Source organism: Trichinella spiralis (genome assembly GCF_000181795.1).
Source record: "Trichinella spiralis strain ISS 195 chromosome Unknown Scfld1, whole genome shotgun sequence".
Lineage (NCBI taxonomy): Eukaryota > Metazoa > Nematoda > Enoplea > Trichinellida > Trichinellidae > Trichinella > Trichinella spiralis.
In genome coordinates, this window is record NW_003526940.1 from 2,884,912 (window position 1) to 2,908,248 (window position 23,337).

The following is a 23,337-nucleotide window of genomic DNA, read 5'->3' on the forward strand; positions in this document are numbered from 1 at the left end:
ATATTATAAAAATTTATACAAAATTTGTGATTGAAAAATTATACTGTTACAAAATATTATATACTTACTTTATATAATAAATATTATCACTTGACCACCATGGGGGTATAGCTCAGTGGTAGAGCATTCGACTGCAGATCGAGAGGTCCCCGGTTCAAACCCGGGTGCCCCCTGAAATTTTACCAAACTAATTTTCAAAGACTTGTGTATATTTATAATAATTTCCATTATTAAAAGTTCTAATTTTAAAGAAACTTCTTGCAAAACTAAAATTTTCCATTCTTTAAATCGCAAAGTAAATATTTGTGTATTTATTTTCAAGACGTCAACAATTTTGCCTGATTTTCAGTTTACTGTATCAACCGTACACTATTGTTGTGCGGATATTGTTGTTAAAAAATAGAAATTTTCGCACTCATTTATCTTTTGCATGGTACTGGTACCAAGCGGATACTCATTTCACAGCAACCGATATGAGCAGTTTAAGCACTAAGCACCGCCGCTAAAATACAATCCACTGTAGGAAATAACGTGTTCTTCACATTTTTGCTCTACCAACCCAATTCAGTTTATTGATTGCAGTTTGTCGTGGTTTTGAAGATGACATTGGAAACGAAAATAACACTGAAGCAGAGTCGTCAGATGTCAACTCTGAACCTGACCCAGACCCAACATATGGCGATTGGCAATGTAACACTTCAAACAGTCGTTGTCGCTTGACGTAGATCGATGTGATGTTTATCTTCCTTTGAAGAGTCGATTTAGGCCCGCTCCCTGACAGCTCTGACCGAGCGAGACTTTTTCTCAAAAAGCTCTCCGAGAATGAACTAATAGTATAAGCATAAAAAAGAAGACATTGGACGCTCTTATGTGGAAAATGGCTGGAAAAGAGGCGGTTAGAAACCAGACCCGTCCGTATGGACAGATTGGTACCCGCCCAACCATGTGAAGTGTGGAATAGTCAAGTCGTCTTCGACAGTTCAGCACTTTAAGATGGAATGCACTGAATGGCTGTCTGGAGACAGGGCTGATATCAAGAAAATGTATCAGCTCCGCATCCACAAGCAAGGCACAGATATAGAACTGGAGCAGTTCAGCTTGTCATCAAAGGGTGATCAGAATGTGTTGACTTGTTCGCATTCGTATCAACAACTGTTCACCATCCATGTCTTTGCGGACGGTAAACTGGTGCCCGTAGTCTATTGTTTATGTACGGATAAACATATTGGCACATACAGGTTTATATTCCAAGCTTTAATAAGCAGAGCGGTAGCTCTTGAGATCGACCTCAATCAAGAGGCTATCATCTGTGATTTTGAAACAGCCCTGATACCTCCGATTCGGTGGTACTTTCTGAATGCGCTACTTACAGTGCTGCTACTTCCATTTCTTCCAAACAGTACATAGGAAAGTTGGTGATCTGGGATTGAAAACACGCTATCGAAGCGATGAAGAAACAAAAAGAAAAATGATTATGCTCCTGGCTACTGCTTTCCTCAATGTACCGCAAGTTGACACAGGTGTTAGCCTGCTTGAAGCAGGCACTACGGGTAATTTATTAACTTTATTTCAATATTTTCGGCAGGAGTGGGTGACCAATGAGCGACTGCCGCTTTGGAATGTACGTAATGTAAATATCAGAACCAATAACCACTTGGAAAGTTGGCATAATGGGCTCAACAAAAAAGCAGGTGGAATTAAACTGATATTGTTCAGTATGATCCATTTTCTTAAAGAAGAAAAAGGCGTGATGGAAACGCTAATCAACCAGGTCCTTTTAAGAATCCTGCCGCTGGTTCCATTAGACAAAAAAACAATAAGTACGCTGAAAAGCAACGACGGGTTATGATATATACGGGTGAATACACCAACGACAGGCGTACCTTGGAGCTGTTTCTTGAAGCTTCGATGTACCTCAAGCCAGTGCCGATTTAATGCCGCTTTCCCAATGGTGGTTTTGCATTACATTTTTTGTATTATATTTTATTATCATTGTTGTTATTATCTGTTATTTGCTGTTGTTCATTACTCATAGGCTATTCTCTGTTATTTACTATTGATATTGTTGTTGTTGAGCATTGAAAAGTAAATTTCATTTAGAAAAATTGACTTCAAAAAATAATTAAACTTCATTTGGCCACCATAACTGTAAAACATAGAAAGTTTTTAAAATCACATTTCCAAATACTAATCACTAAATGTACAAAGTAGAAAAGTAAATATTTAAAAGAAGAAACAGTTAAAAACAATGAAAAAATTCCACTGTGAAATTCTAGATCAAATGTTACATAATGTAATTAAAAATTTAGACCAATGAAATAAAAAATAATTGTAGCTAATCGAAGCAGAAAAATTTTAATCATTGAAGAGTTCAGACGACACAACCAATGCCATTACGTCATAACTGCATTATACTAGTTCTTAAAAAATAATTTTAACATCATGTACAGGGATTAAAACTTCTAGTGTCTACATATGTAGACAGGTGTCCGGATGAGGGTTAAACCAACAAAGTAGCTGTCGATGAAATTAATAAAATATGGTAGTTCGGTTCTTCAGGTGGAACTGTTTCAAATCAATCCAGATATGTCCATGTGAATAAGTTCTGAAGCATCCTTGCTTCCGTTTGAAACTTGTTTAACGCAGCATTTTAATTGTAAAAAGTGGAAAGCTCTACTTATTTACATTTTCTATGCGTGGTTTCATGTGAGTTTGCTTAAATTATCTTTCCTAAAGCAAATTATCATAACAATTATAATTAATATCAACGTTGGTTAAATAAAATTTTGAATAAGCTGAACTTGATGAAGCTTCAACAAGTAATGGCGCATTTTTTATCAAACTGCTTTATTGAATGTTCTAGAATGGAACTCAACTGATGAAGAAATGATGAAGTTGCTTCTTTTCACTTGGTTGAATGAACTGATGATGGTTTTTTATATTAAGATTTGAAATTTTTGTCAATTTTGAAATGTTTTGATAATTCATGATAAAGTTATTGATTTGTGTAAATTTGCAATTTTTTCGATTAAATTTAATCGAAGATAAAGCAGAATTTTTCAGAAAACATTATGGCCTGGTTTGAATTTGAAAACAGATTTGTGAAGAATATAATTGCAAAATAGATCTAGCTTCTAAGGAATTTTTCTAGCAAGAAATTAAGCTCTGTTGCAATGTAAAGATTTTCAGGCTTCTTTGACAACGTATGTTATTATTAGAATGTTTTTTCTTCTTGAACTGTAAGTTCTGTTCTGTTACAGCAATTTCGTCATTACCCGTCAGTTCATCGCCAGCAGGCAATCCAAACTCACAGTAAATAATAGTGAAAAGCTTTTGTTTACAAGGGCCTTTGAAAAAGATAATAAATAGCAAGCCAAAATATCATTTCCCGGAAGTTAAGCTGAATTGTAGAAGTAAAATGTGCCCTTTAATGAATAGTGAAATAAAAATTGTATCCCATTTTGCAACTTCAACTTGTTAATTTGAAACTTTGAATAAAGAGCGTTTTGCTAAAAATAAAAATCTAATTAAATAAAAATCTGCTGGGAATAAAAAAAGCTGCTGGGTGTTATATATGTATGATCTTTACTAAGCAAGTCAAACAGAATAGGAATAAGTTGAGAAATAGAAAAAGATAAGAAAGTTACCAGAAAAACTATTTAAATGAAAATCTATATTTTTTCGGACTCTGGACTTGTCGCTTCAGATAATTTGAAAAACAATTTTGAAAATAAATTCAGCATCCCATTGATAAGAATTTTTTCCTTTTTTTGGAATTAAAATTTTAATTCAAATGACAACAAGAAGAGAATGTTTTAATTTTGCAAAATGAAAATTGATTCTCACAATAACACAACACTACAGTATCCGTGAAAGCAAAACTTTGAGCAAACATTTCCAAATATTTACCCTGTTTTTTGTTTGTGTTTCCTTCTTTTCTTACATTGTATGGTAAAATTTTCCAGTAAAAGTTGTTATTCTTTGCTGAAAATGTGCAATAATTTGTGCTGATTGGCAAGAACAAATTGTGACTTGTGCTAATGTTCAAATTCAAACATCTTTTGCAGCAGTATCGCTAATTGAATACTTTTTTTCTAGGGAAAAGTGGAACCAGATTAGCCTGATCAGTTTATATCATTGTTATGTAATGTAAGAAAAACAATATAAACAATGTCATTTTCATATTGATTATTAAAAATTATATAACTATAGAAAAAAATCATTATTCAAATATCAGTATCAAATTTGAAAGTTTATATCATTTGTATTCAGCTGATGTTAAGTATAATTTATTTTATTGGTGAATTTTTCATTCCATTTCTGAAAAAAATGTCATCTAAGGATGTCTAAGGATCTTAAATGTCGAAAAAAACAGTAGAAAATTTATGATTTTTTGTTACTTTTTTTGCTACCAGTATTGGTGTAACAAAACATGTTTGACGTTGATCACGACTATGTAAATGTTGTGACAAACGTGGAAAATGGGTAAATGCTAACATTATTAGTCAAGCTCGTTTGGCGACTATGATTTGTCAAATGTGGATACTGACGGCATACGCCTTTCACCGAGTGCAGTTTTAATGGCATTTAGTAAATGATATATGACAAATGATGTAAAATAAATTTAATGATGTAAATGCAAGTAAATACACTGCTTACTTTGAATCGATTCCTTTGGACTCCTTTGCAGTCCGTTTTGTACAATATCCATCAGTTCTTCTGATAGCATGATATTCAAATCGACGCCACCCATATGAAGGTTGTAGTTTCTGACAATAACTAGCACTGAAATTTCCACAGCTATTCTCTGCTTTTTGCTCCATCGTTGTTTTCTACGCACTGGATTGACACCAAAATGCGTTGATGTCATTGTCACCATTTTTCTTTTCAGTTCGAAAATCCATAGCTCCTCTTCCGTTTGCTTTGTTTGCTCGCATTGTTTACGACAGATGAGAAGGTTTTTTTTGTTCAACAGAAAAACAGAAATAAAAAAATGCAATCATTTAATGTAAACCAAATTTAAAACCAATAACTTGATGTTGTGAACACTTCATACACGGTCACAGTGAAATTGATTTAACCATTTTATAATGACAGAAAAAGTCGCAGAGTTACATGAAACACTTATTGTTTATTAAATTTTATTAATAATTTTATTAAAATATAGTCAGATTAATGTTAATTTAATAAATTTTGTCAAAATGTGAGAATTATTTTACAAATTATGAGTTGATATGAGAAAAAAGAATTCAAACACCCATTATTGTTTGTCTTGTTTTGCTTCACTCTTCACATCATTGGTCACGTCTTCGGTAGATTCTTCTTCTTCGGATTCTTCTTCATTATCATTTGACTGGACTGTTTTGCTTGCTTGTGCAGCAGCATTGGTTTCTGCATCCTGGCGACATTGTTTTTTTTGTCCATTAATTTGTTGTTCGGTTGATTTTTTTCCTTTAGATAAACTCTTTCTAATTCTTTTGATCGTTTCATTTTCGAACGGTATTTTGTAGTTCACGACAATACATCTGCGGGCGTAGATATCCGGCAAATAACTCTCCCCATCCCACAAAAGGCTGGGCTCTGAGAATGATAAGTCCTCAGGTTTCACCGCGAGCAGTACTGTCAGACGATCCGCCCGTATGGTGAAATTATACTCATCCACCTTTGGGAAATGTATTTTCACCACTGCAGATTTACGCTTTTCGATGAAGCCGTACGTTGGGTGGACGTTGATTGCAGACGGTCTGGTGCTTTTCAAATGGAACCCGATGATAACGTCAGTGGGGTTTGTGATTTCAAATTCAAAATGGCGCCATTGTGTACACGACAGCCAAACTTTTACTTCACGTAAAGGAAGGGAGATTTTTGCCAGCGCTTTGTTGCTCTCTTCTTTTATCGACATTTTCTCTGAATTTGTATTGTTCAAACAACCACACCGCTAAGTTGATTGCTCCAAAATGAACTGTGAGCAGTTGAACCGCTGGACTATACACATTGGTTCATGTGTAACTTTAAACTTTTAAATATTTTAAATTGGGTCGTTTTAAAGTAATTTCTATATTTGTTTAAAAATTTACTTAAACAAATGTTAGCACAAGTTGCTCGTTTTGAAAAGTGTTCAATTTCAAATCTTTAATGTAATTTACTCAATAATAATAATATAATAATAATAATAATAATAATAATAGTAATATAATCAATTTTTTGAAACTTGTAAGCATGTTTATTGGTTTTCTTTTGTTCCAGCTTACGCTTCAAACAAAGACAGATATATATTTGAAAGTTTTAATATACTATAATAATATATTTTCAATAACAATTAGCCGAAAACATTTGCCGTAGGTGCTGAAATTGCTGCGTCTATAACCGAAATGAATCCCTATCCAGTGAAATTGAAACTTGAAAAGTGAAATTTGTCGAATGTTATTTTTTTGCACTCAGAATTTTTTCTTTTTAGATTTATTATCCGTGCATTTTGCAAATAAAAAAAACGCTACGTCGGCTATTCGTGTCACAATCTGTTGATCAGATGGCACTGACTTTTGACGCCAAAGGAATCGAAACTGTTCGTCGCGATACTTGCCCTGCCGTTTCTAAAGTATAAGCAGTTGATTTTGTTCGGCTGTAAATTGTTACTAGTGAAAACGTCTTTCCACAGATATTGGAAAAATCTTTGGAAACCACATCCGCAGCCTCTCTTTTCAAGCTAGCAGCGTCTGATATCCAATGAAAAGCAGTGCAATCAATCGATCACCTGCATGCAGCTGCTGCTCTTGAGTTTCACCAACTTACAATCCTACAGTTTACATAATTTTGAAAAAATCACTCTGAAGTCTTTAAATATCTGTGCATTACCATCTCCTTTGTCTACGCAGACAATTGTTGCTGTCCATTCTACTGGCGTTACAAGGTGATGGGTCCAAAGGTTCTAAAAGTCCTTCTTTCGTTTCTGCTGATTTTACCAAATTCCATTCGAGCTATAAAAACGCTCACTTTTGGTTGATACCACAGTTCGAAAGTCTTTTTGATCTCTTCATTCGCATATGTCTTTCGAGAATATATATCTTCACAAGGCCGAGGATTGCTTAGCTGTAACATATGCAAGTAAAAGCTCAAACTGTGTCGTGTAATTTATGATTTTCATTACCTCGATCTTTTACATAGCGCATTCGCTCAAAGTGACATATGAACTTTTCCCAAGTTCAAGAGATAAAATTCACTGGTTAACAGAAAAATCTCTCCACGCTGGGTGCTACTGTATGTTTTTCACGTGTCATTTTGAAGACTTACCACAAACTGAAATTCTGTTTCATCACGACGGCTACTGACTACTCATCGTCAAATAGATAAGATCTTTGTAGGTTTGCATGTATGATCTTTACTAAGCAAACCAAATAGACAACGACACACTCAATGGGTAACACACACCACACACACACAGATACTACTGGCTTACACGCATACGAACAAACTTACAGTACATCTCAATATAAGGTTTGGATGAAAATACTTGTACTTGTAATCTTTGATCTTAAAACTCTTGCATGGTAAACAACTTGCGCAAAACAAAATCATGCCGTAGGGCATCTGAAACTCGTGATATAATTTCTGAATCATCATCAATTTCCATAAGAAATTGCCAAAGTCAGAAGTTTCAAAAGCAAAATTCATAGTAGAAGGGTTCACAAAAGCAGAGGAATGAAATGGAATTATGCAATGTTGGCTAAAGGCAAGCATTAATGAAAAACTAGTTCACCTGACAATAAAAATCGACCGTCACAAAACTGAGTTTAAATTTCGCGAACATTTAAGTATTAAACAGAAAGAAAAGAATTGCACGTCACGGACCACAGGCTTATGCTTTAAACAAAAAGCTAGAAATGCAAAAGAGAAACAGGAAATTGGCTTGAGCGAAGAATATGCAAATCACAATTAGCATAAAAATAATGCTTCAACTCAACAGCGTCTTTTTGCACATGTACGCTCATATAACGAAATTTTGTTCTCTAAAGAATGCAAACTGAACGATTAGTCCTGGAAACGACATATCAGCGGAAATAAAAAGCACTGAAACGACAAACTTTGAAAATTTCAGATGGTTGAGGAAGAAGCATAAAGCTAAAGAATATTTAAATTGTTCCTGATTTGCGCCCAAAGCTGTTGTCAAACATGGTCACGTTTTTGATATAATACTCAAAAAAAAGAAGACTTTTGAAAAATCCAAAACTGCGTAATAGTTAAACGATAATTATTGAACGTAGAAAATGTCAACTATGTACAAGTGAATCTGAAGTTGAAGTTAAAGTGAAGCTGATGTTTGATGAAAGCAAAATATTCCAAACTGAAATTTAGAACCAAATCCAATGGATTTCGACGCGTAAATGAAAAAACAATTATTGCTTGCAAAGCAAACAAAATCTGTGGAATGAAAATTAGAAATCAGAAATTGCCAATCGATGATAAATGTGCGCTAAGAGGAAGTTTATGCCAACCTCATTGCTTAACTTATCATACACCATGAAAACATGCCCCACAAACTCAGTAAGAGTAAATGCCTTAATTAAACAAAATACATGATGATAGAAATTTATAGATTCGATTTCACAGTCATCATCTCTTTGAATACTTTTCCAACGGCATGGCTACCCTCACGACGCAGATAAATTGGAGCTGACATAGAATAATACGCATATGGAAGACGTACAATCCAATATTTCGAGGATTCAAGTTGAATATCATCTACGCCGGTGTCAAAAATGATTGACTGGGCACTTTGAATTTGTATACGAGGTCGAATCTGGACTACAACTGGCGCTTTAGGAGTGACCACATGAATTCTCATCAACTGTCCCAAATAGAACGGTCCATTGGAACTAAATTAATAAACTTATTATTCGTCTTCAAAAAATCGAAAACAAAACAAATGAAAAATAATATAATTACTTAAATGCTTAAAAGTTTATTAACAAAAAATGTAATAAAAGTAAAAATGCATCATACTGTTTGTTTGTTTTGGACAATAAAGCAGAAAAACAAAAGCACTTTACATACCGACAACTGCAAGGGAACATTAACGGCATGTCATTGTATAAAATTGCTTCTGCATCCTCCTGCAAATGTACTTTTAACAAATTACCAATACGGAGTGTGAGATGAAAAGTCAACATACAGTTGGTCCATACGGTCCGCTGTGTTTCAAAATTTTATCCGGAGATTCCATCATAAAACGATGTCCACGAGAGCATTCATATTCGAAACCGACAAAAACTTTCACATGCACTATACCTTCACCTAAATGATAAACTTTCACAGGTAAAGTTGATAAATTAATAAGCCGAACAATTTATGTACCATTTCTTATTGCAGATGGTTTTTTGCTAAAATATGACATTCGTTTTGAATAACTAGCTGTTGTGTTCATCCACTGTTGCCATTTTTTCACATCTACAGTAACATTCACATCCCACGGCAATAAGTAATTGCTACCTCTGGTAAAATTAGGTTGATCTCGAATTCCTGATAAAACATTAGTTTAACATGAAAATAAATAATCGTTTAGTCATCTTCAACCACAGCATAACTTTTTTTCTTTTACCCTTCTGCCTTCTCTTTCTGATCCGTTGAATAGAAACAGTTAAATTGAATTTGCATAACAATAGTTAACAACAATTAAATCAATAAAATTAAAGTAGTATAAATTTAAAAAAATCCATTTACAATTAACGTAAAAATGGGAATTTTAACAAATCAATTAATTTACAATGAACCACTAATTTTCACCACTAGAATAAGTTGATCGATCAGAAAAAAGGCTAGGAAAAATTAGCTTGGGTAAAGATGATAGGACACAAAAGAACTCATACCGTGAGCGTGTGTATACAAACTGGAAGAACCAATACAAGTGACAGCCCAAGATGGAAATACTGGAAGAGCATCTGGTGGACAGCGATTAGATGGCAAACCCCAGTAATAATTTTTGCCTGCCGTCGAACCGAGCAATTTTCTTTCAACATATGCGGCATCGAAATCAAACTTCACTTGCGTATGACGTAGACAACTTTCTGATGCATCATCATCCGTTTCATCGTCAATTTCTGCATCATCTTCATCTTCCACTGTATAATTGTCATCATTTTCATCCAGCGTTTCTTCTGCCAATTCGTGGCTGTCTTCTATGGAAAAAGCTTCTTCAGCCTCTAATGAATCAGTAGACGCTATTGTTGTTGTTGAATTCAGTCTCATTCCATGGTCACGACCAACAGACTCCTCTTCCAAAGAGTGCCTCTCTTCAGAGCTGCTTGATAAAAATTTTTCCTCTTTTTCAAAACTAAAAGCTGGTAAATTATCACGGTCTGGAAGTAACATGTCCATTTCCATATTCTTATCTAAAAGTATTAATTTAAAAATAAAATGTTACATTAAATTATGGGGAAAACATTATTACCGTCCGCTTCGTTAGATGACGACGAATCACCACTTGAAGTCAGTGGTTCTTGCAATATTTCTGATGAACAACAAATCGGCGACTCAATACAATCGGCTTCAGGTAATTCTCCATCATAAACCGTAAATTCAAACTTTTCCAAATGCGAACAACATCTGAACAGTCCATTTTCTTCATAAAATCCATAATTTGCAGATAACAAATCAAACGGATCGGCACGAGCTGATTGCTTATGTCCACAATTGCACGTACTGATATAATTTAGACTTCCAATATGGGGCATAATTGGCAATGAACTACTTTCTTCTAATTCGCAAGTTCTGTGCCGCTAAAATAGATAATGAAAATTGAAAAATTTGAATAAATTTAAAATTCCAAAGCAGAACAAATATTAAACACAAACTGGATTCATGCAAATGTTTCCTGTAACGCTGATTGCTTCGCACTGTTGTCGGCCAGCTTTCCACGTTTCTTCACAAGATGCTTTCAACGCTTCGATGGTCTCTTCCAAAAATAGTCCTCGAGCTTCTTGCTTTAAAACAAGAATAGCTTGCGCCAACTAAAATTTCAAATAAACAACAAAAATATTCCACTGAAAATGCTTACAAACTACCTTGCTCAAGTGTTCTGATTTTGGATAAAATTCTGGCAAACCTTTTTCATATGCATCCTTTGCTAATGGAAGAGCTCTGTCGCACAGTCTGTAAAATTTTTGTATAAATATAACAAAAATGTCGAGTAAAATTGTCGATTAATTATAAAATACTCTCTAGACAAAACAGTATCAACATCCAAATGTTCAGCAAGCTTTTTACTTAACGTGCAAGTTGCACGGTTAGTGATCATATTTTCGTACAATTTCGATGCAAACTGGATAAAAAGTTCCAAATTAGGTACCTAAACCAAAAATCATGCTAAAAATAAAATATTTCGGCACTTTCACCACGTCACTGCTCCTTGAATACCATTTCACGTGACTTAATAAATGCTCTCAACTGAAAATCGTCTAAAAAAGCAAACCTGAAATACAAAAGTCGAATCTATACTGTCATCATTATCAAAATCATTTGCCACCGCATCAACATGATTTAACAAAAATTTTCGAAAACCATCGTATGCTGGGCGCAAATCATCATTCTGAGCTAAAGTAAAGCATAACAGAACAAAAAACATTTGACAGTATTATCAAAATTCATACACTTAAGATATTCTAAAGTTATAAGCCGTGACATTTTTAGCCATGAATTCATATTTCGTGCAATGTCCCAAAGCGGATCGCACGGTTCTTCGGAAGAAGGAAGAATTAGCACAAATCTTTCCTTCTCAGGAAAACTAAATGCCATATCTTTCTTTATATACGTTGTATGTGCCAGACGGACATTATCAAAAACATCAAGAATCATCGCTTCAGCATTCATCTCCATTGTGTTGTATGTAACCTTGTAAAACAGCATACATAATCATAACATATGCTAATTAGAAATGAAATTCAATTACTTGCTTTGCTTCAAATTTACCATCAGGTCTCATAAACTTAGGTGCTCGAGCAGAACAGAACAGCAATCTAGGAATAGCTAGGCGACTACTATAAATAAAATCTTCGCAAGCACCAGCGAGGTTTTTCAAAATTTCCGAAGTATCATTCTTCCAAATTTGTCTAAAAATCAGTTATAAAAAAAATATACATCCCTATACACTCCATTACCTGTACCAATTGGCGTTGCGAAATAATCGTAGAAAATTCATATCAAAATCACATGTCGGATGATATAACTTCAAAAATTTAAGCAATGTTAAAACTATTTCCTCACAAAACATTAGCAATTTTATGCTCAGATAAAATATGCCGTCATGCAAAAAGTTATTCAACTTTTCAATGAAGCATTCATAATTTAAAACAATTTCCCTATAAATATGAAAATGAATGTTGTTAAATCAATGTTGATTTTCATGCTCGAATTATTCATGCAGTGCAGTGCAATGCAAAACAAAACAACTATGTGCTACAATTATGTATATTATTAAAATTTATACAAGATAACAATTTTTATCAAGCATTTCTTACCAAAATAACATGAGAAACCATTAACAGATATGCTACAAATGTAGTGTATTCTAATTCCATGTCAAATAACGAGGAATTGAAATTCTATAAAAGTTACAATATAAATTAAATTTACTAGTAAATGAGAAAAAACACAACATTTTCTATTTGCAGAGAAAATCTGTTAAGATCATTCGGGCCAACCAACCGCAGAAGAAGAATAGATGAATCACGATCAAACGCGGCTTCAATACAACAGCTCTTGTACTTCTTCGTGCATGTAAATAAATCTTTCCGAAAAGCATGATTAATAAATTTAGAAATGTCCCAATTATCATTCAGACTACTCTTTCCAATGATGCCAATCACATAAATTGGGTTCTCTTTAGGAATTAATCTAAAAAATTTCAATTAAATTTCACACAGTAAAATATATAATTTATACAATATCAAAAAATGTAAATTCAATAATATTTAATTATGAAATTAACTGTAAAATCTATATTTAACATACTTGTTACGAGAAATTTCATTAAACCAATCTTTCAAATCCATCTCTTTACTGTTTTCAAATGGAAAATTAATATCGTACCACCCAGGCCTGTTCTTCCAATGCAATCTATAAATTAATTTGAAAAAAACTATAATGATAAACAGCATGCCAAAATTGTGGTAAACAAATGAGATAATTTAATCAATTAAATCAGCAGCATATATGTAAAAAATTAACTGAAATACATTACAAAAAGAAATAAACTAAAAGTTAAATTTTCAAATGTTATAAAACAGACAATATGTGGATAATTAAATCCACATTAAATGAAACTATCGTTATAAATACTAAATCAAAATTCTATTACCGGTTTGAATAAAAAAATCAAAATTCTAAAATTATAATAAGCTTAATATAAATAAATTGCATCTAAAGAAGAAAAGAAAATCTGTTACCGTTCTTAAACTGCTTACATATTTTAAACATACTTTAAATATAATTAAATTTATACCATGATATAATTAAAGTTAAATGATTTTTTCAAACATAAATTAAATTTAAAATTAAAAAATTACATATCAACATATTTTCGATAAATAAACTTTAATCGTCACTTTTACAAAAATTAAGTACAGTAAGCAAAATAATGAAGTTAGTAAATGAACTAAATTTATCTCATTAAAAGGTAAGATATTTCTATGCAATTGCTTGACAAGAATTACTTAATAAATAAAATATTTTTTTAATTAAAAATATGATATAACAGGAAAGTATAATATTATTGCAGTGTCATACAGTTCAGTGTTTTTTGTCTATTCATATTTCTAATTTTAATTATGGAAATGATCATTAATTTTAAAATTAAAAATATTATGGCATGATAATAATTTTATTTTACAATTAATTTGTATATTAAATAAACACTTGCACATCAACAATTAGTCTTCTGTCTATCAGGTTACTGTATTAAAGAATGGAATTATTTTAGCTTTTCAAGCAGTGAAGACAGCACAAAAATAATATTTGCTGCATTGTCTTTTTAGAAACTTTGAATTAGTTATCACAGGCTTGGAATCTTTGAGATTGTTTATTATACTGTTTAAAGTAGGAAAGAGGCCATTTATTATTGTTTAGTATGATTTTTTTGTATTTAAGGTAGATTATGCTTGCTGAAGAAAACTTTTACTTGCATTTATTGCGTCTGCTATATTTTATAATTTGATTATGCAATTATCACCTTTGGTACTTTTCTTGATGATGAACATAATGTGACAGAAAATATTTTGAAGAAATGAGACTGTGTGGGTCAAATGAGGTATTTAAGTTTTTCAAGTATTTTGAATCAGTGGGTGATTATTTTATTGTATTGAATTTTGCAGTGATATACAGCTGAAAGAAATGGAAAAGCTTTGTGGATGTCTTCATTTGAAAAACATGACGTTTCAAGTGACGATGGTTTATAGCAGTTTACGAAGGTATGTGTTATTTGCTTTTATTTACACATATTTTTTTCATTTATTGATGTGATGAATGCTTATGACACCTCTTATGTTAGCCGAAAGCAATGAATACACATAAATTCTGAATTTAAGTTAAGAAGAAAATGCATCTTTGTTTACATGATATGAGCAGTTTATTATTTTACGTTAATTTTAGGTTTTTTACGGCTGAAGAAGAAAACTAGATGGGCTTCTTCACGGTATCTTGTCCACATAAACGTTTTTTTGTAAAACTGCGATGAAATGAATCTTGTTAAGTCGTTTGCATTTGTTTTTCATAACATTTGGCGTAACATATTTAATCAGATTGATGTTAGCGTAAATTTTAATGGATAGCATTCTATGATTATGACGAGCAGTTATAAATAGCAAGCATATTAGATTTTCTTGTATTGAAAGTCAGATTTCGTTCAAGAATTTCTTTTATGTGCAAGAAAGGTAAGGCTTTAAATTGATAATATATTAATATATAATAATGCAATGACACTTTTAACTCTAACTAAAGCCATTTTCTGAAATCATTCATAATTTTAAAATGAATTCACAGCATTATTTTCTATTCCAAATTGTAAAACAGCAAATGATCGGCACAGATTTATTTAGGTATTACTTTTATCACTTAAGTACTTTCTTTTGGTATATTTATTACTGAAAATCATGTACCGAGAATTTCTATGCTTTTTGCAACTTTTGGGATGTGCTCGTCTTAAGAAAATGAATAAAAATGTCAAGTTTTTAAAATAAACTGTTATCAACAGTGAGTACTTTGTGATTTTTTATTTTCATAATCTGCTTTTTGAATGTATCACTGGTTTGCACTATTCCACCAACTTAATACACTTGCTTTGCAACGCATTTCCATTTGCCATGACTGTAGCCATGCATACTTCAGTCATCTGCATGGCAAATTCACAGTAAAATGGCCTTTGCTCAACTTGGTTGGCCACAATTTTTTGCTAGTATTACAAGTTGTAAATTAAACGCTATTATATTTGAAAAACACGAGGCAGAACTCATAGGCAACTGGATCCACAGCAACCGTTGTGCACATTTCCAAAAATTGTTTTCTAAATGTTGAATTTTTACAAATTTCATGCTGATGCTTTGAGGCAAAAAATTTGAATATGCTACGAAAAATCAATTAAAACTGTCAGTTGTGAGCAATGGAAGGTAATTGAATTGAAAAATTACTATTCATTCAAAGAACTGTACAAAAAATAAGCACTTTTAAATGAAACATTATAAATAAAAAAGATTATTGCTATTAAATCGTCAATGAAAATTTTCATAACGTCTACGTCCTACGTCAACACAAAATTCTTTTCTTAACGATAGAAAAAGTGGCCCAAACCTTTCGTATTAATATTCCCTTCTTTTTTCTTTATTCTAATAATTTCGAAACCTATTCGTTGGGCATCTCTTGTCAACAATTTATCTTAAAGTATTTTAACTACCATAGCAGAATTTTTGATATTAAATTTACAAAAATATTCTGATAAAGTAAGCGTGCGACATTATTATTTAATTATGTAAATTATACTTACTGCACTGTGACACATATAATACAATATTTATTGCGTTTTTTGTTTAAAAGTCTTAGAGAAACTTAATGTTTATATGGGTATAATAGTACTTTTAAATTTTGAATTTTGCTTATTCAGGTTTAAGCCTTTTGCTATAACTTGCAAATTTTCATTGCCAAACAGCAAATGGAAGATAAATCAATTTACATGTTTTTGATTTCTCATTAATTTAATTAAATAACGTGATGTTTTATTTGTAACCTGAAATTGCTTTGTTATATATGAATCACTTTTTTGGTGGACAATATTTTTTTGATATTTTCAGCTGCACTGATATGACTTTGATTTGAAACACATTTTGAGTCGTAAATAACATGATGCTTGGAACATCTATACAGTAGTTGAATGCTTATACAACGATCATTTATTATCACAAAAATGAACATATTAAACAACTGTTGCGCTTTGCTTAAATGATAACAATTTTTCAAATCTGATCAATGTACATATTAAGTGAAATAAAAGATAATTTGCAAATGTAGTAGTGGGGGAGGTTTTTCATCAGTTGCGACGAAAAACAAAGCTCGGTGGAGTAGACACCGCTGGTGTGAGCTGAGGAGGTTTATCTGAATTAGCCAAAATTGCCCGTCCAACAGTGAATGAATTAGCTGTAGCAGAAAAGCTGGAAGAAGAAGATTTCAAATGGGTTTTATGCCTCCACGATGTGCTAATAGGAGGTGATACTACACTGCCTCGATGATATGATCCATTGAATACTATGGTACCAATATATGATCCAAATTTGTCTTGAAATTGCCACAAGGAAGCCAGCGACAAACGACGTTCATGAATGTAATTTCGCAGAGTGAGAATCAGTGATTCGCCTAATTTTCGTTGGCCATATTTGTCCATCACTGTCATTGTTGGATCAGTAGAACGCAATTTCTGCGCTATTGCATTCAAACTGGGCAACAAAGTTCGTTCTATTTCTTCAACACCAAGCTCAACTAGCGTTGCAACTGCACCATAAATATTATGAAAAGATGAATGAGGATCATTAATCACCCGACCCAACAATTTTTCCACCCGTGTTCGAAGATGTTTATTTTTGCTGACAACTTTTGCAATATTCTTAGCGGAAAAATCACGTAATCGCCAATGCTCATTCGCTTCTGGTTTTGCGGAAAGCCTAGTGTAAAGTGCACAATTCAACATTGACGGAAGCAATCGATGCAAATACAAGTCGCAGTTGAACGATGGATTCTTTAAAATAGCATCAATCATTCGCATTAAATAAATGCATACCACAAATGAGCTTCCAAGAGCGTTAACAAGAATACCGCGATGAATGAACGAAACAAAATGTGGCAGCAGACATTTCAACGATGTATCATTAGCAAGACCGGCCAAAGCTAGCTTACGTCGTTCTTCATCATGGCACACGCAAGCTTCGGTCACTGTGAAAAAATACGACTGCATTTCTTTGGATATTGAATTTGGTCGACAGAGCATTGGATAGACGCATTCTAATCGTTGCTGTTTCCGCTCTTCCAATGCATTCTGTTGTTGTTCGATCTCAACTTTCTTTTCAGCAAGCATCAAATCTACTCTCGCTTTTTCAGTTTCTTCGTTCTCATTCAAAAGCCAATAAGCAAATAAACGCGATTCTAACGGCGGACGCAAATTACAATCTTTCAAAAATGTGCTCAATTCTAATTCTTCATCCACGTCGACATACAGGCCATCTTTTCCCGCAATACGGGCCGGCAAATAGGCACCGTTTCCAAAAAAGTTGATTGGCTGTGCACCACGATTGCGCAATATGCGTGTAATGTCCGACGTTGTTAAACGACGCCCACAGCGAAGCTGTAGCAAATGTCGAGCTTCAGAAATCACCGAGACCAATTCCATAGCTGCGCATTCAGCAATCAGAGTGACAGCACTTTCAGCAACATTCTGATATTCTCCGTATTCTTCCAATGTTTTTACAAACGCTTTCGCAAAATTTGAAACCATAGTGTAAAAATAATCTAGAAAATTTTAAACTTCATTAAGTTACAACATTTGTTTAAAAAATAAAATAAATACACGCATTTTTATCCCATTAAAATATTCAACTTTGTAAATTCGACTTATGATACAATTAGTGTTCTGAAACAATTACTCAAAAAGTGCAATGTTAAATCCTAGCGTATATATACAATTGCACCTTTGCAGATATAATTCCATATAACTGAATTCTAACAGAAAAATTACAATAAATCTGTCAAAACCAATATTAAGTTCACTTATTCAATTAAATTATTCAATTCACTCATTTATTCACTTAATTAAATCTATTGAGCAAAAGTAACGATTACAGAAAAATCAGCTAAAGAAAACTTATTGAACTTATTTTTGAATATATCAATAGCTAACATCGCTCAAATTGAAATCTAATTACTTCAAAAACAATTTCCAGTTAGATGAAATACAAAAATATCATGAATAAGAATATTCCAATAAATGTTATGAAGATCAGTATTTCAATAAAACATTCATTTCATTCACCCAGATAAAAATAAAAAGCCAATTTTCAACAGTGCAAATGTTTAATTGCTAATGAAATGTCCTAAAAAAGTGAACATTATATAAAAATTACAAAGTACGAAAGGATTTGCCTCATGAAATGCAATGTTAATTATAAATGAATAACAAAAAATTAATATAAAATACTAACATTATTCTATGCTAAGATAACCGTAAACTAAAAATGGAAAAATATAAATGAGTGACATTGAATTGTGATCATAAATGAACAGTAATAAATTGAGGTGATATCATAGAAGGCGCTACAATTTCATCACATACAAAAATATAAATGAAATTTAAAAAGAAAAAATCAGCTTTAAATATGAAAATAAAATGAACCTTACTATAAATGCAAAAAGTATAACCACCAAATTTTGACTTCAAAAAATTACATTTACAAAATTACAGTATGAATAAACATACAGTATTTTGACAGAAAGGCATAAATTATTAATAGCAAAATATTTATGGAAATGTTCTAGGAAATTATAGCTACTGTAAATTCAATTGCTTGTAATATGTTAAAGAAAACTATAATATTTTATGCAGAATTATGAAATAAAAAAATTAGTCTTCATTCAGCATGCAAGAATTTACAAATCATTTAAGTACATGTAACAGCCCTTGCTATACGGCGGCGTTGCTCATCGCAGGTCCGGCTGAGGCAGACGCGGAGCCGCAGCAATAAAACCTCCCATCCCGCCTAGTTCAAAGACGCTGCCGACGAGGACAACTGGTGGCTTCTGGCGACAGACCCTCATGGCCCGACACGTCGGTACCTAATTAGCCATTGTTTGGCGGGTCGTTCGGTCATTGATCCAAGGGCACGCCGGTCGCTGATGATCCATTGGGGCAGCGGATCAAAGCCCCTGCGTAACGTGCCGCTGATTTATAGAAGGGCCGCAAGCCGGGGGACTGTCAGCAAGACAATAGGGGATCAAATTTCAGTTGACCCACCCCGGTGCCCCCCTGCGGCGCGAGCCTTCTATATATTGGAGCGGTGAAGACCGAGAGGGATCTTCTATCTTTTCGGAGCGAGAGCGGTGACCGACGTGAAGACGAGTGGTACAAGTAAAGGTGTGTTCAGAGAATGTCGGCGAGAAGACGAAACCTAGCGAGCGAGAAAGAACAAGTACAGAGCAACGGCGGACAAACTGGCGCGGACCTGGAGGCAGATCCAGTGGCCGCACCCGGCGGGTCGTTACAATTGGGGCCTGTTCAGGAAATGACGTTGAAGGGAGCCGCAACTGCTTGGGACAGTTCCTTGCAGGAGCTTAAACGTCACCTGCTGGATGCCTACGACCAGAGCGAGTCTTCGATCCGGTTAGAAATGCGTTTCAGTGGCCTGCGGCAACGAAAGGATCAGCCTGTCCGAAACTTCGCACGCGAAGTGGCCGAAGTGGGATGCAAAGCCGATAAATCAGAGAGCGAATTGATCAGCAATTTCATCCTCGGCCTGGCGTCCAAAGAACTCCATCGAGAGCTTTGCCTGCGGGAGCAGGCGACTCTAACAAAGGCACGCCAGTTGGCGGAAGGAGTGACTGAGATCGAGGAAGGCTGGCGGAGAACAGTCGACGATGCTGCCTCGGGGAATGGCGGCCTAGCCAAGACTGTGAAAGCTTTGACCCGGCGCATGGACAAGTTGGAGGTGACGCGAGAGCGATCGTTCCCTTTTGCAACCCATACGGAGAGCAATGGAGTGCTTTGAGTGCGGTAGCCCGGCCACCTCCGACGCGACTGCCCCTACAAAAGACGCCGAACCCAACGACAGCCAACGGACGCGAAGAGCGGCGGACCTGGGAACCGCAGGGTGTTGACCATGGCCAGACTGCAAGCAGGAGACACGCCACATGTAAACAGTAAGCTGAACGGAACTAGGGTCTCCTTACTGCTAGACACCGGGGCGGTGGTCTCATGCATGCTCAGAATGCATTTTTTAATAAATATTCCATGTAATGTTGTCAAACGTATGCTATATTTTGAAAAGGATTTGAAACATTCCTATACAAAGTACTTGCAGTGCATTAGCAAAATACAGTTCCAATTGTAGCAGAAGATGATATTTATTGAAAACCCCATAGTTTATTGTTTAATTCATCCTCAATTTGGTTACCAGCTATTGTCATAGACTGCGACTTGTACCTTTGTCTCACTAGAAGCGGAAGAATAATCCAAAAGCTCATTGTGCTGCCTGATGTAGATATATCTGAACCTGAAACGGACAGTGTTGATGATCAGAGATCGTCCTTTGTGGTTGAAAGTTCAGAGAAGTTAACATCTGATGAAGAAACTGAGACTTTCAAGAAGACAGAATTTAGGTGGAAGAAAAAAAGAATGCTTCCTATAGATGCCACATTTAAGGGTATGTGGTGCTTGGTCACTTACTTCTAGATAATAAATCTTTGCATTTGCAGAAACAGCATCTGATTCTTCATGCGTTTTGCAAGAACCAGTTGAATATTTTAGACAGTACTTCCATCCAACACTTTTAAACATATTGTTGAGCAATCTCACGTCTATGCGGCCCAGTGTAGCTGGAATTTTCAGATAACTGAGTCTGAATTGGAAATATTTCTCAGAACGCTATTGAAAATGGGACTTGTTCCAATGCTGCGGTATTCGATGTACTGGTCTACGGAGCTGCGGTGTGATGCTATCGCGGATGCGATGAGTCGAAACAGGTTTCAGGAGGTACTACGGTACCTTCATTTTAATGCCAACAGTGAAACGGTACTTGACCGAGAAAGCCCACGGTATGATCGACTGTTTAAAATACGACCTTTGGTTGAGAGCATCCGTCAATCATGCCTGCCTGCGTTTGGAACAGGAAGAATACCAGTCGATTGACGAAGAAATCATTCCATATAAAGGAAGAAATAAGCTGAAACAGTACATCCCAAAGAAGCCAAAGAAATGGGGCATCAAAGTTAACACGCGGACAGGAGTGTCAGGATTGTTGTACGACTTCTGCTTTTATGAAGGTAAAGTGCCAAGAGTAAAGAACCCCAATGGCTGCCTCAGTTTTGATGTTGTAATGAAGCTCTGTGAAACGGTTCCAAAACATCAAAATTTTAAAATATTTTTCGATAATTATTTCACCCACCTCGACCTGCAACTAAAACTATTAAAAAAGGCATCACACCATTGGAACGATTCGGAGAAACAGACTGAAAAACGCGCCACTGAAAACGGAGAAAGAGTTGAAAAAGGCTGGTCGGGGTGCCTTCCACGTCTCTGCACCACTGCAGAAAACAACTTGCGCATCGTTCGATGGCACGACAGTGCAGTGGTGGATTTATCTTCCACTTACGGCCTGTGTGTAAAGTAAAACAGTGGAATAAGAAAGAGAAAACCTTGGTCGACGTGTCCTGCCCGGCAATTGTAAAAGAGTACAACAAGTACATGGACAGCGTAGATTTGGCGGGCATGTTGCGAGCACTGTACCGAATAGACTGCCGCAGTAGAAAATGGTACAGAAGAATATTTTTTGGACAATCCACGTGGCAGTAGTAAACGGGTGGCTGCAATACAAAAGAGACCTTAAAACAAGTGAAGCCGCCAGTGGCAGCCAGAAAGATTTAATGCAGTTCATGCTGGATGTTGCAGAAACCTTGACAAAAGTGAATAAAGCATATCCCAGAAAATCCCATGGTCGCATGTCTCAAAGAGCCAATGTAAAAACCAGCAGAAGGCGGGCAAGAAGACCAGAGCCAAGAACAGCTGCCAGATTAGACCAGGTTGCACACTGGCCAGAAATTATAAAGCAAAAGAACCGATGCCGCAGCTGCCGAAAAGCATCAAGAGTGCAATGTGTCAAATGCAACATTCATCTTTGTTTGACACAACAAAGAAACTGTTTTCAGATTTACCATAATAATTAGTCCAGCATAATATTTTTAGAAATAAAAGTACTGTTTGCTGACTTTAAAACATTGCACATTTTATACCCTTTAAAGGCCATTGTTGCCATATGGCGGCATAACTGAAACTGCCGATAATTTCATAAAAACAAATTATTATTTGTAAATAACGCTTAAATCAGCTATTTGAGTTAATTACAAAGTCAAAAAAATTGACCCTGAAAGGGTTAATTGCCTTTCATTTGCCTGTAGGAATCTGATTGCAAATAAATGCAATGTTACAAGTTACACTGGGCAAATATTTCCTTTTACTATTTTCGAAGTTGTAGATAAAGTCGATAGGAATAAGAAGTTTTGATAAATGTTAATATTTTAACAATTTTCTAGCCAGAAATTTTAAACAAATGTTAAATATGACAAAACGCTTAGTTTTTAGTTTATATATACGCATATACATTTGCGTATTTAGATGTTTTATTGATTAATTATATTTTTTGTGGTCTTGGTAATTCATTATTATTATTATTAAAAGTCAAGTAAGTTTTTTGATTTAGAGATCCATTCGTTGCTATATCTCCACTTCTATAGATTTGAAAGAAGCTACCCGAGTGACTGAAACCAGTGATCACTTGCTTGAGTGTTCAGAAGATCTTAATCTTCTGCATTTGCTTCAGCAACGGGATGCGCTGAAGCGAGGAAAGAAACAAAGCAAGTGCTGCAAATTTAGAATCAGCAAGCGAGCAATGCTTCCACCAGCTTAGAAGCAGTCGATGATTTCCATGACTATAAGCAACACGGCAAGAACTGCAGCTCACTGCCTAGCAAACGATGATGAAATCCGGCAAGCAATTTTCAATGTATTATTGGCCGATGGATGAATGATATTGCAGTCGGCCCTCAACA

The 23,337-nt window shown here is 34.6% G+C and overlaps 6 protein-coding genes and 1 non-coding gene across 7 annotated transcripts; 4 read left to right on the top strand and 3 right to left on the bottom strand.

The window, feature by feature from the left end:
- Positions 1 to 101: 101 nt before the first annotated feature.
- On the top strand, positions 102 to 173 carry Tsp_09037. The gene has a single exon. It is a non-coding gene; the product is annotated as a tRNA-Cys (tRNA).
- Positions 174 to 993: 820 nt separating this feature from the next.
- On the top strand, positions 994 to 2,418 carry Tsp_09038 (conserved hypothetical protein). The gene is made up of 3 exons (XM_003382142.1): positions 994 to 1,346; positions 1,408 to 1,820; positions 2,336 to 2,418. Exons 1-3 carry the CDS (start codon positions 994 to 996, stop codon positions 2,416 to 2,418), a joined length of 849 nt encoding a protein of 282 aa, XP_003382190.1.
- A 1,366-nt stretch (positions 2,419 to 3,784) lies between these two features.
- Positions 3,785 to 4,879, bottom strand: Tsp_09039 (putative HEAT repeat-containing domain protein). Its single transcript, XM_003382143.1, has 2 exons — positions 4,660 to 4,879; positions 3,785 to 3,984 (listed from the first exon to the last, which is right to left on the bottom strand). Exons 1-2 carry the CDS (start codon positions 4,877 to 4,879, stop codon positions 3,785 to 3,787), a joined length of 420 nt encoding a protein of 139 aa, XP_003382191.1.
- Positions 4,880 to 5,260: 381 nt separating this feature from the next.
- Tsp_09040 (conserved hypothetical protein) lies at positions 5,261 to 13,043 on the bottom strand. The gene is made up of 20 exons (XM_003382144.1): positions 13,003 to 13,043; positions 12,693 to 12,885; positions 12,510 to 12,593; positions 12,150 to 12,217; positions 11,942 to 12,101; positions 11,643 to 11,883; positions 11,465 to 11,586; positions 11,211 to 11,341; positions 11,058 to 11,145; positions 10,848 to 11,003; positions 10,445 to 10,772; positions 9,864 to 10,352; positions 9,352 to 9,516; positions 9,170 to 9,291; positions 9,052 to 9,110; positions 8,627 to 8,873; positions 7,477 to 7,587; positions 6,994 to 7,089; positions 6,856 to 6,928; positions 5,261 to 5,907 (listed from the first exon to the last, which is right to left on the bottom strand). Exons 1-20 carry the CDS (start codon positions 13,041 to 13,043, stop codon positions 5,261 to 5,263), a joined length of 3,621 nt encoding a protein of 1,206 aa, XP_003382192.1.
- Positions 13,044 to 14,379: 1,336 nt separating this feature from the next.
- Tsp_09041 (conserved hypothetical protein) lies at positions 14,380 to 14,665 on the top strand. Its single transcript, XM_003382145.1, has 2 exons — positions 14,380 to 14,456; positions 14,638 to 14,665. Exons 1-2 carry the CDS (start codon positions 14,380 to 14,382, stop codon positions 14,663 to 14,665), a joined length of 105 nt encoding a protein of 34 aa, XP_003382193.1.
- A 1,899-nt stretch (positions 14,666 to 16,564) lies between these two features.
- Tsp_09042 (conserved hypothetical protein) lies at positions 16,565 to 18,019 on the bottom strand. Its single transcript, XM_003382146.1, has one exon. The coding sequence runs from the start codon at positions 18,017 to 18,019 to the stop codon at positions 16,565 to 16,567; it is 1,455 nt and encodes a 484-aa protein (XP_003382194.1).
- Positions 18,020 to 19,664: 1,645 nt separating this feature from the next.
- Tsp_09043 (hypothetical protein) lies at positions 19,665 to 23,195 on the top strand. The gene is made up of 4 exons (XM_003382147.1): positions 19,665 to 20,222; positions 21,041 to 21,219; positions 21,263 to 21,898; positions 22,991 to 23,195. The coding sequence occupies exons 1-4, from the start codon at positions 19,665 to 19,667 to the stop codon at positions 23,193 to 23,195; spliced, it is 1,578 nt and encodes a 525-aa protein (XP_003382195.1).
- Positions 23,196 to 23,337: the final 142 nt, after the last annotated feature.